Below are 12,964 nucleotides of genomic sequence, written 5' to 3'. Positions count from 1 at the left end.
CTAACCCTGCAGCACTGCTCCTCTTCTATTGCTATCTCATTTCTATATGAGGGAACCACCTCCCTGCCTCCAGGCCAGTATATCCCTCGCCTTCTGTCTGATACGATACAATTTTTATTTTGTCCTGGCTCCTGTTGCCTACGCCTTGCGAGAGATGTGACATTTTGAGGTGTGTTGTACGGAGGAATTTTCTGCTCCCATTCCGAAACACAGGAAGCTACAGAAATACTGCTGCAAGAATTAGAGCGCCTATGGAGTTGTGGTTGGCTCATGAGTTGCTGGCCGTTGGAAATCTGAGCAATATAATTAGTAGAAAGCTAAAAAAATTGGAGAAAAATTAATGAGCAACACAATGGATTAAAGTTCAATGAACTAACAAATACTGTAATATTATTCTATACATTTTCTAAATGTGCTACTTAATGTTAATGTTTTAGTATACTTGTTTCTAATTTTTAAAGAAAACCTTGAGTGTTTAAGAGGCAGAGTAGAAAGCCAGTCTTGGAACAGGCAACAACTGCCTTTGACATATACTAGCAATATAACAGTGGGCAAATCACTTAGCCTTTCTTTCAGTGTCCCATAATTAAAGCTAAATTGTCAATCTATAACAATAGAGGGAGTTCCCTCATAGCTGAAACTATAGGTCTGTATTCAAAAGAAAAAAAAATGTAAACAATTTGGTAATGTTAGTAAGTTATTCCTTATGGGAGGGAAGTAGAAAAAAAAATAACATTCTAATAAAAAGTCAGACTAAACAATAGAACTACAAAATTATATTGGTTATTATTGACAAACTACTAATAACCTACAGGTATTGGAGATGGAGAAACTGATCTTTGAGAAACTTTTTCTCGATCTCGTTCCCGTGATGGTCTCTCTGGTTTATCATTCTTTGGTTCGGTAACAATAGCCTTAAGTTGCTTCAGTTTCTCATCTTTGACCCAGAGTTTATTCTGCATCTCTAGCTGTTTGGCAGCCACACGACGTTCCTATAAGATTATCAATACAAATTCAATACCAGAAATTAAACTGCTATTCCCATCAACATAATAAAGATGACTTTTCACAAGCAATTAACTATGCCTATAGCTGTCATCTTGTCATAATTTGTTAATGACTGTCTATTTGCAGTAGTATGATTGGGATAAGAAAAAAATTGATTTGGTTCTCAATACTGCTTGCTATTATAATCAAACTCTACCCAAATATGATTTAAAACTGAACTATCTGCAATCTAAATTTATCAAATTTTGAAAATGAAGCTTCCTACGCACACATTCTTTTTCCCACTTCATGGTAGTCTCTGTCACCATGCCTTGCAGCCTTGCTTCCAGTCTGCGTTTGTCAGAAAATTGGCGCTGAAGTTTTTGGTTCTGGCTTTCAAGTTCCTGTTGTAGATTGCGCTTATCTTCCTCATAGATTGTAGTAGTTTTCTCTAAAATTTCAATCTGGAAAAGCAGATTATTATTCTTCACTATGTTTGGAATACAAACGATATAAGCTTTTCCTCCCCAAATTATCCCATGGAAAATTGAAGAAAAGCCAGGTAAGTTACCTTTTCCCCTTTAAACATTAATTTAACATGTTCATTTTATCTAGCCAGACCTGGAAACGAAAAAGCAATCAAATTCTTCCTCTCTTGGTCAAGCTACTTGCTTTTAGGAGAGAACTGCATTCCCCCTAATCCAAAAGCCTACAATGATAACTTTGGAAACTACTCTCAGAATGGTACAGAAATGCAGTAGCATGGTAGAGCTCCTCTTCTGAAGGTATGAAACATGCATAAGAAACATGCATAAGACCTAAGAAAGAAAATACACCCCTGAGGCTGGCTCACAACTAACAGAACTGAGAGGAATAATTATATTTTGCAAGATAAATATATCAGCTAGTAGCTGTCTTTCTTTAAAAGTCCTATTGTTGATTCAAAATGTTAACTATATAAAAAAATAATAGCTGCTCACCATAAAGGTTTGAAAAGCATTTTGCTCAAAACTACTTCCTAAGCAAAGTAGCTCAAGTATTATCATCTTCATTTCATTGATAAGGAAACTAATTTCTGAAAACTCTCACCCACTGTCAGAATGCTAAGTTCCAGTTAGTAGTTGGACCCAGGTCTTGGGATTTTCAACTCTTTCAACCCTACCATGATGCCTCTGTTCTCCCTCAAGTTGTTTCAAGTTATTCCCTTATGTTGTTTTTTTTTTTAAATTTCTCTTCCACTTTATACAGAGAAAGATATGAGAAAACAATATACAGGATAACAGGATGTATAGCTGGAAAAGAGCTCCTCAATTAAGAATTCCTTTCATCCATACACTAACCATTATTTCTGATGTGCCTATAATTTCAGTACATTACATGCCTAGCCTGATAGTCAATAAAATCTAGATTTAAATTCTATCCCTAACATATGCACAATGCCTATGTAACTGGGGGACAAATCAATTAACATATCAGGATGCCCAGGCATTTCTCTAAAATGATAAAAATTTCAGAATCACTAATTTTCACTGATTGAGGTCTCTTACTAAAATTCCCTATACTAATGAAATGACAGGTCCAGACACAAACCATCCCTAATTTCAATCTCAATACAATAAAGTAACCCATAGCAAACCTTATATTCCAAAGTTTTAGTTTTCTTTTCCAGTCGTTCTATTTCTGCTTTCTGTCCTGAGATCACTTTTTCCTTTTCACTTAGTTTTCCATGAATATAATTGTCCTTATTTAAAACCGCATTATCAAATTCTTGCAGCATAGCTCTAAACGCAACCACTGTAACAGAAAAGTATGAGGATCATTTTTATTCCAATATTTCAACTTTGTTTGGTCAAGACTGAATATTTGTCTCTAAAAGTTTATAAACTAATATAAAAATTCAGGCAGAAATTCAAGCAAAAGCCTTGACATTTTAAATTACAATATGCTTTGAAAATGTAGCCTTTGAAAGTTAACCTCTACAACATGATCCCTATAATAATGATTTTCAGGAGAAAAAAAATGATTTTTAGATCTAATTTTTCTTAAGTCTACTATAATCAATCCGTCCCCTTTTGAATGGCCTCAGAACATCACTCAGATCATCAGGACTAACATAAACAAAAGAATCAATACTGCAAATAATATGAACATAATGACTTGTTTCCTCTGGGGCCTTCTTCTAAAATACTACTGTGATTATAGTGTATCATTCTGAATTTTCCGATTCTTCAAAAGTCATTTCCTTTTCTGAGGGTATTTTTACATTTTTATTGATATCTTATTTTATATCACCTTCATTTCCAAATATATCTTTCTCCCTTCCCTAACCAAAGAACTATTCTGTATAATAAAGAATAAAAATAAAGAAAAAAGAAGTGGGGGGAAAAAGCAATTCCACAAAACTAATCAATAATTCAACTGGGACTAGCACTACATGTAATATTCTATACCCATAGTCCCTTACGTCTGCAAATAATAAATAACAAGAGTTAGCATTCATGCCACACTTTTCCTGTTTTTAAATATTTTATCTTTTACCTAATTGCAAGTAAAAACAAATTTTAACATTTTTTAAAAACTGAGTTCCAAATTGTCTTCCTCCCTCTTCTCCCCATCCCTCAGATAGTTAGCAATTTGATGTTATAGATATGTAATCATGCAAAACATATTTCCATATTAAAAATGCTGTGAAAGAAAATATGGGCAATAAAAAAGACAGCAAAAAATAGTACATTTCTATTTGTATTCAGCATTTTTCATCATGAGTCCTTTGGAACTGTCTTAGTTCACTGTATTGCTGAGAATTGCTAAATCATTCACACTTAAAAATCATAAAACATTGTTGTTACTATGTACAATATTTTCCTAATTCTGCTCATTTTATTTTTCATCAGTTCATGTAAGTCTTACCAGGTTTTTCTGAAATTATCCTATTTGTCATTTCTTATAGCACAACAGTATTCCATCACAATCATATACTATATCTTGTACAGCCATCCCCTAATTAATGGGCATCCTCTCAATTTCCAAATCTTTGCTACCACAAAAAGAGTGGCTATAAATATTTTTTTAGATAGATCTACATCAACCAAGACTGGCAGTAAATGTAATATTCTATACCCATAGTCCCTCACTTTTGCAAATAATAAATAACAATAACTAGCATTAGCACTTTTCTTTTCCTGTCTTTTAATCTTGGCTGCATTGGTTTTGTTTGTGCACAAACTTTTTGATATAATTAAAACTATCCATTTTATATCCTGTAATTCTTTGTATTCTTTGGTCATAACCTTTATCCATATCCCTTAATTTGCTGATGGTATCACCCTTTATGTCTAAAGAATGAACCCATTTTAACCTTATCTTGGTGTAAAATTTGAGATATAGGTCTATACTTAGTTTTTGCAAACTGTTTTCCAATATTCCCAGGGATTTTTGTTAGTGAGTTCTTAGCCCAAAAGCTTGCATCTGCTCTTTAATTATGCAAGCATTTAGAGGGATAAATTTTCCTTTAACTTTCACTTTGGTTACATCCCATAAATTTAAACACATTGCCTCATTGTTGTCTTTTTCTTTAATGAAATTTTTGCTTCTATGATCTGTTCTTTGACCCACTCATTCTTTAGGATTAGTTTCTAATTTTTAATCTATAATCTCTTTCCCTGGTCCTTTATTGAATGTAATTTCTATTTCATTATAATCTAAAAGGGATATACTTAATATTTTAGGCTTTTCTGCATTTGGCTAAAAGATTTTTATGCCACGATGGTCATTTTTTGTGTAGGAGACATGCAGGAATGAAATAAGAAATATATTGATTAAGATAAGGAATTTTAAGAAGATGTATCTGGGACTGCAGGCAAGACAGAGTTCTGTGCATGAGATGAAACCTTGAAAGGAGGGAAACAGATAAATTTCTGAGAGTTGGTCACCATCTTCTGGGAATTACTCTCTGCCTTCTGGTAAAGACAAACTCAACTCTGACCTTGTTCTCTGGTGGTGATAGGGAAGAGAGAACTCTAAACCATCTACTTTCCTGTGAGAATTTACCGTGAAGAAAAAGCTGTCACATCTGCTATGTTGCAGAACTGTTTTGGGAGAAGGAATGAAGGCCTGTTTGCCTGAGCTCTGAGAGACATCTCAGAGATACACTCTGGTCAGTTAGTCTGGAAGTCATTGGGCTAACTGACTCTAGTTACTTGGAGACATTTTTTTAAACAAATTAAGTTATTTTTGATAAAGATTATAGATTAGTTTAATCAGAAAACGTGTTTTATGGGTTTTAGTAAGTGTTAAGCAGTTCAGAGTAGCTTGAAGAAACAGAAGGCTTTGCTGCGAGGCAATCGTAGAAGAGTGGGTGGAGATTTGGTTCCCTTAGATCTAGGACATCCTATTTATTAATCCTTACTTTATTTGTTGTTATATATTATAAATAAATAGGGTTTTCTATAAATATTGTCTTCAAGTAATCATATACTAGCCTAGTGAAGGAAAGTCATTCCTGGCTTTCCTTCAGAGAGGAGAGCTGAAAGATACTTTGTGAACATCAAGCAAAATCACAAAACCACAGCATCCTCCTCAGTAGCATCATTTATAGTCCTAATACTTTAGACATTTACCACTGAGAAAAAGATATATTCCCTTCTATTCCCATTCAGTTTTCTCCAGTGGTCTTTCATATCTAACTTTTATAAATTCCATTCACCTTCTTAACTTCTTTCTTCCTTATTATTTGGTTAGATTCATCTAGTTCTTAGTGGGGAAAGTTGAGGGCTGTAAAGGTTACCTGGTAGGAGTTTGACAAAAAGTGAGGAGAGCAGTTTGATAAAATACTTAATTTGAGAAGTACAGATAGAAAATAGGAGAAAAGAGGAAAGGCTCTCATGAGTAGTGTTTTTCTGTTTAACTTTTTTAAAAATTTAGATGCTATAATATTTGGTGCATATATGTTTAGTATTAATATTACTTGTCTATAATTCCTTTTTGGAAGATGTAGCTTCCTTCCTAATTTCAATTTCTTAAAATAATTTTAATTAGATCTATTTTTTTTTTGCTGAGAATATGATTGCTACTCTGCTTTTTATATTTCAGCTGAAAGACATTCTTCTCAAGCTCCTTACCTTTTACTCTATACCTCTTTGCTTCAAATGTGTTACTTATAAACATATAGGGATTGTGGTTTTTAATCTACTCTGCTATTTTCTGTTTTATGGTACATTCATCTCATTCACATTAACAATTATGATTACTGTGTAATTAGCCTCCATCTTATTTTTCCCTTTTATCCTTCTCTCTCTCTCTCTCTTCACTCTGTCCCTCCTAAGTATTATACTTCTGGCCAACTCCCCTAATCCACCCTCCCTTCTTTCAGGCCCACCAATATTCTCTTATCCTCCTCATATCCAATCATCCTTGAGGGTAGATTTCTATACCTCAGGGGCAAGAAGGTGGCTTAGTGGATAGAGAGCCAAGCCTGGAGATGAAAAGTCTTGGGTTCAAACATGGTCTCAGATTATTACCTAGCTGTGTAACCCTGGATAAGTCACTTACCCCCAACTGCCTAGCCCCAATAGCTCTTCTGTTTAAAATCGATACTCAGCATTAATTCTAAGAGAGAAAGTAAGGCTTAAAAAAAAGATTTCTATATTCAATAGTGTATGTTAGTCCCTCTGAGCCAAATCTGATGGGAGTAAAAATCAAGTACTGCCTAATACCCTGCCCCACCTTTCAACTTACTCTCCACTGATAGCTCTTCTGTGCCTCTCAAGAGAAATAATTTATCCCACTCTACATTTCTCTTCTTTTTCTCGCCCCCCCCTTTTTTTATTCTACCCTATTAGTCAATTCTAATCTGTGTCATCTTTTGTCTGTCTATACTCCTTCTAATTGACGTAATAGTGATAAAGCTCTTAAGTGTAGAATTGTCAATGGTTTAACATTATTGAATTCCTTATGTTTTCTCTTTGCTGCTTACATTTTTAAGGCTTCTCAAGTAGTGTATTTAGACATCAAATTTTGTATTTAGACATCAAATTTTCTATTCGGCTGTGATCTGTTCATCAGAGAATACTTTTAAGTCTTCTATTTCATTAAATATCAATTTTCCCCTAGAAGGTTTGAGTCAGTTTTGCTCTGTAGAGGATCATCCTTGTAAACCTAGGTCCTTTGCCTTCCCAAATATCACACATAATCCAAGCCCTCTGATCCTTTGAAGCAGAAGCTACTAAATCTGGTGTAATGCTAACTGTGGCTCCCTGATATTTAAACTGTTTCTTTCTGGATGCTTACAGCATTTTCTCCTTGACCTGGGAGCTCTGGAATTTTGCTGTAATAACTTTGGGAGTTTTCATTTTGAGATCTTTCAGAAGTGGTCAATGGATTCTTTTCATTTTACCCTTACTCAAAAATAAGGTCAGTTTTTCTTGATAAATTTTTGTAATATGATGTCTAAGCTCTTATTTGGATCATAACTTTTTTTTTAAACCCTTACCTTCCGTCTTTATGATTAGTATCCTCTTTTTGTGTTCATAACTACCTTGTGAGGTAGATATTATGAGTAGCAGTTCTATATACTCATTTATATATATATATATATATATATATATATTTTTTAAACCCTTACCTTCTGTCTTGGAGTCAATACTGTGTATTGGCTCCAAGGCAGAAGAGTGGTAAAGGCTAGGCAATGGGGGGTCAAGTGACTTGCCCAGGGTCACACAGCTGGGAAGTGTCTGAGGCCAGATTTGAACCTAGGGCCTCCCATCTCTAGGCCTCCCTCTCAATCCACTAAGCTACCCAGCTGCCCCCGGGATCATAACTTTTAGGTAATTCAATAAGGCTTAAATTATCTCCTCTTCATCTATTTTCCAGGTCAGTTGTTTTTCTAGTAAGATACTTCAGATTTCCTTCTACTTTTTTCATTCTCTTGAACTTGTTTTGCTGTTTCCTGATGTCTTATGGAATCATTAGCTTCCATTTACCCAATTAGGATTTTTAAGGAATTCATTTTCATGACTGTGCATTTGAGCCTCCTTTTCCTTTTGGCCAATTCTAGTTTTTAAGGAGTGGTTTTTCTTAAGTGAATTTTTTTTAACATTTTCACCTCCATTTTTTGTGCTTCCTTTATATCAAGCTCTTACCTCTTTTCCTACAATTTTCTTACATTATTCTCATTTCTTTCCCTAATTTTTCTTCTATGTTTCTTATTTTTTTTATTTTGTTTTTAACTTTAACTTATGTCTTAGAATTAATACTGTATTATCAGTTTCAAGGTGGAAAAGACATATGGGTAAATGATTTGCCCGGAGATTTACAGGTAGGAAGTATCTGAGGCCAGATTTGAACCAGGCCTTCCTGTCTCTAGGTCTGGCTCTCTATCCATTGAGCCCCTTACCTACCCCCTCCAAAAGGATTGTAAAAAACAAATAAGTGGGGCAGCTAGATGGCTGATAGTTCTGGAAGTTGCTGATTATGATTCATTTGCCCCTAAGGTCTTACTGCCACGCTGGGGAGGGGCCTGCTGCTGGTTTGTCTAGGCCCCTTGCACTAAACTATGTTCCATTCTAACCTCAGTGAGACAGACCTTTCCTGATAGCCTTCTTAGTTGTCTCAGGATGAAAAATTATTTCACTGCTTTTTTTGGTTCTAACATACCAGAATTTGTTTTGAGGTCTTAATTTTTAAGTTTTTGAAGGGGAATTTGGAAGAGCTCAGACAAATTATTTTCTTACTCCATCATACTAGCTACATTATTCTTAACATACTTCTAATATCAATGCTATTCCTTGAATATTACAAAGTATATTTCAAACTAATCCACTCAAAGATAATACTCTACACTACAAATCTCAACAATTACCAATCACTTCATTTGATATTACCTTGTTTATTAAATTCTTCTGTCATCATTTGTCGAACATGATGGCGTTTCTCTAATACTTCAATCAATCTTGGAAGTGTTTGTTCATCATTGACATCTAGAATTTCACATGATGGTAAAGGTGGAAAACTCTGCAGAAGTAGCTCTGTAACTGATTGTTCTATATCAATGAATTTAAATAAAACACAAAGTTATATTTTTTAAAATAGCTACTTATTCAAGTTTTGTTTCATTATGACATTTCTTTCTTTTCCTTTTTTTTAAACCCTTACCTTCTGCCTTAGAACCAATATTATCTATTGGTTCTAAGGCAGAAGAGTAGTAAGGGCTAGGCAATGGGGATTAAGTGACTTGCCCAGGGTCACATAGCTCTGAAGTGCCTGAAGCCAGATTTTAACCCAGGACCTCCCATCTCTAGGCCTAGCTCTCAATCAACTGATCCAACCAGCTCTCCCCTCACTATCACATTTCAAAGCTCTAGAATAAAATCAACTAATTTCTAGAGGAATCATATCTTCTAGAAAATATAAATTGTAAAGAGCTCATAAAACAAAGAAAGCAACTGAATTTAGGCTTTGGGTCAAATTTTTATTCTTTTAGTTAAATAAAATGTTGGCTGATATATCTAATTTGAATTCCACATCCTTTACTTTAGGAAGAGAAATAAATGCTATTAAATGCAATCAGTAATTTTTGAAGACTTAAGTAATAGGCATAACTATAAATCATACCATCACCAACTGGACCCCCTCGAAGTTCAAGTCGACGTGTAAGCTCCTCCCTAAAGGCTTGATTTCTGTACCGTCGGCCTGGAGTTAAACCACATATCACCTTGTCTACTGGTCTTGCTACTTCAACTTCTTGGGTCATTTCTGCAAATCGCATCACTTGCTAGAATATAAAACAGATAATAAGTACAATTTTTTTTTGCCTCAGAAATTACCCAATAAAGAAGCATTTCACAAGAGATTTTCCCAATCTAATAGAGCTTTTTGTTTCCCTCTAAAGATTCAGAAATATCTAAGGATATATCAATTAAAATTACCAAGCTTTCCTCATAATCTTCAGCCTTTGGGTTCACACACACGATCATACGCACTTTGCCTTCCCCATCAAAATAGTTCTTGAACAGATGGGTTAATTTTGAGTCTCGATATGGAACCATCTGTAAATACATTAAATGCCAAACTGATTTATCTACCAAGTATTTACCACATAAATAAAACAACACAACCACTTGAAAAAAATCTGTTATTTACCTTGTTGGTCCCATACATTTGGTTTTCTCGAAGGACTTCCATGCATGTTCTTAGTGTCATTAGTGACTGATTAATATTACCTAAGAGAGAAACATAAATGTCATAGCTCAAACATAAAATAAAACCTCTAACTCATTTAAGCAAAACCATTTAGTGAAGGTTCCAAATCAGAAGATTTTGCTAAACAAAAAGAAATAATAAAAAAAGGTATCCAATAGTAATCCAATATTCCAAACACTATATAGATAATGTATGACCCATTTCTAAGGGATACTGCAGAAAAGATTCCTTCTTGAATGAGATGTTAGATTACATGATCTCTAAGGTCCTTTTTGACTACAATTGACTACAAATTCTTTGAATTTATCAAATAATTTTCAAACAAAAGTTATATTATTTTTAAAGGAAATTAAGAAATCTAGTTATTTATAAAAGCTTATTTCCATTTAAAACATTCATTCTGATTAAACTTTTTCATCCCACCTTATTTTTATTATTAAAGTTTGAACAATTCTTGTAGTCAAGGACCAATAATTTTTGACCCAACAAATACTACAACAGATACCCTTATGTTATCTCCTGTTATGAAGGGCAGCCAAGATTACATGTAATTTTACTCAAAATAAATGATTAAGAGATTAGTTTCTCTGTAGTAGAACTACCAACAAAAAACTACTAGAAGCAAAGAAACAGTGTACAATCAAAATTTGTTAATCTCTTGATAGGATCTGAACAATTTGAAAATACTTCAAAGACACTCTTCTACAAATAGTGCACTTCTAAAAAATGGCATTTCAAGTTAACTAAACTTGGCTTACCAGCCTCACGGAGTCTGTTGCCTTCTGCTTTTGTCCTATTGGTTCTTTCACTTCCAGCAAGATCAACTAATGACAACTGGCTTAAGGTGATTTGTTCTTTTTCCTGACAGAAAAACCATGGATTCAAATGTATCAAATTATTTTTCATTATTGGTTTATGATAATCTGTTTTAAATAGAGACAATAAGCAAGACATGGAACCACTGACTAGAATCTAATCCATATCAAGAGGCAGAAAGTGAAATATGTATGAAAGTCTATGCTAAAAGCCTACAATTGATAATTGGAGCACTTCCAAATTTACAATAAGTTGGCAACTGAGTCATGTTGTCATATTGTCCATACTGACTAGACCATAGGAATATGAATACTGTGAATTTTAAAACTATTCCACCCTACTCAGATCGTACTTTAGAAGATCTGATTTAGCTATCTCCTGATTAGTAACAATGGAGATACTTGGTTTAACAGAATCAAGTCTTGGGAACTCTACATTTCTCCACCCTACTTAGTTTAACAAGGTCAGGAATGTGTGCACCATACTCAAGAATTAAGTATCTGAGAAGATGGCCTTCAACAAATGTACAGAAACAGCAGACAGACCCCTGGGCTATCCTAAGTCAAGCTAAGCTAACATTGTTACAGATGAGACGCAGGAAAGTGAGTAAAAACGTCTACATAGGGCAAGTCACTTGCTCTCTTCGGCCTCTTTTTCCCGGAGAGGCGTCTGTGGCTGGCAGCGTGCTAAGCATTCCAACATCTTGGCGTGCTGGCAGCTATTCATCTGGGTTTGGCAGTGAGTTTGCCCCTTGAGCTAATTTAGGTTCAGGCATCTTGGCTGAGCCCTCTTGGAGTTCAGGATGATTCCTTCCTCTTTTTCTCTCCAAAACCTTACCTTCTAGAGCCTCTAATCTTCCCGCTCAGCACAAGCCAGGCGGAAGAAATCCTACACCCTTTTCCTTCTCCCTTCTTGTTAAATTTCTTTCCACTATATTAATTAAATCACCATAAATTTCCAGACTGACTTGGGTAAATTTTTTTTGTTATTTGGGATATCCATGGTGGCCAATAATTAACACAGTTTAGGTCACAACGCTAAAATTATCCTTTACAGTACTCATATCATACTGAATAACTACCTATACCTTCAAAGTACCTGAGATGACTAATATTTTCTAATATTAAAAGTTACTTTATGTTCAAGTGATAAAATTTAAAAACATCACCACCAATAAATTCTTCAGTAATACTTATCTTCATAGCTTTGAGTACATACAAAAAGAACACTGGAATGATGTAAAAAATGCCACCAGAAAAGCTTTTTCACCTGCAATACATTATCGCCATCTGCATCCAATGGAGCCTGAGCTAGTTTAATGATGAACACACTATGTGACCTACTGGATTCACGATTCAACTGAGTATTAGCTATGCGTCTCTTCTTCTGACCTACAACAGAAAAACCATTCATTAATTTTGAAAAAGGTTTGAACTTTAGAGGCCTTTATTCCATACTATTTCTGCCAAACTCAGAAATATTTGATATGAAAGTATTAGCAGCACTCTGAGTAGGATGTCATATTAAGTTCTAGATAAGGTTATTACCTCTCCAGAAAACTTCAAAAGCTTCTTCAGTAGATTTTACTTCTACTTCTGTGCACCCTGCAACATACATGTTATGATTCTTGTCTTCACGCAGCATTTTAGATTGTGGAGGTCTACAAAAGAAGAAAGTTATGTGAGACGTTCACTCATAAAACTCAAATCACATAGAATAGAATGTGGACAAGAAAAAATAATTCAACCATATTAGTTAAACTTGAGATGTCACAGAAAAAAATGATTTCTTCTAACCTACAAGCACTGAAATAAACAAATAGTCTAAAGTAGTAAGACAGCTATGTCACATGCAAAGGCTAAGCAATAACATTTAGCACTTCTCTAATTTAATAAGAAATAAGCAGTTAGAGATAAGATCTGAACTTTAGAGCAACAGCCAAAGAAATTCAGCATAGGAATCG

The 12,964-nt window shown here is 34.4% G+C and overlaps 1 protein-coding gene across 10 annotated transcripts in view; it reads right to left on the bottom strand.

The window, feature by feature from the left end:
- Window positions 1-12,964, bottom strand: part of KIF23 (kinesin family member 23) — a 40,424-nt gene that overhangs the window by 12,969 nt on the left and 14,491 nt on the right. For 7 of the 10 annotated variants that reach the window (XR_008914436.1, XM_056808894.1, XM_056808910.1 and 4 more), the window contains 11 exons: window positions 12,549-12,661; window positions 12,271-12,392; window positions 10,944-11,046; window positions 10,126-10,205; window positions 9,912-10,031; window positions 9,598-9,757; window positions 8,868-9,026; window positions 2,624-2,781; window positions 1,278-1,451; window positions 813-992; window positions 6-317 (listed from right to left, as the gene is read on the bottom strand). Coding sequence is in view for 9 of the 10 variants with exons in the window: in XM_056808894.1 (XP_056664872.1) it covers window positions 6-317; window positions 813-992; window positions 1,278-1,451; window positions 2,624-2,781; window positions 8,868-9,026; window positions 9,598-9,757; window positions 9,912-10,031; window positions 10,126-10,205; window positions 10,944-11,046; window positions 12,271-12,392; window positions 12,549-12,661 (1,681 nt within the window). In the remaining variant the exon portion in view is untranslated. The remainder of the gene's footprint in view (window positions 1-5; window positions 318-812; window positions 993-1,277; window positions 1,452-2,623; window positions 2,782-8,867; window positions 9,027-9,597; window positions 9,758-9,911; window positions 10,032-10,125; window positions 10,206-10,943; window positions 11,047-12,270; window positions 12,393-12,548; window positions 12,662-12,964) is intronic. The other 3 variants (XM_056808924.1, XM_056808928.1, XM_056808932.1) reach the window with 1 other exon arrangement.

The sequence above is a fragment of the Monodelphis domestica genome, chromosome 1, assembly GCF_027887165.1.
Source record: "Monodelphis domestica isolate mMonDom1 chromosome 1, mMonDom1.pri, whole genome shotgun sequence".
NCBI classification, from domain to species: domain Eukaryota; kingdom Metazoa; phylum Chordata; class Mammalia; order Didelphimorphia; family Didelphidae; genus Monodelphis; species Monodelphis domestica.
Note: the sequence above shows the minus strand (reverse complement) of the source record. Positions and strands in the feature narration are given on the sequence as shown.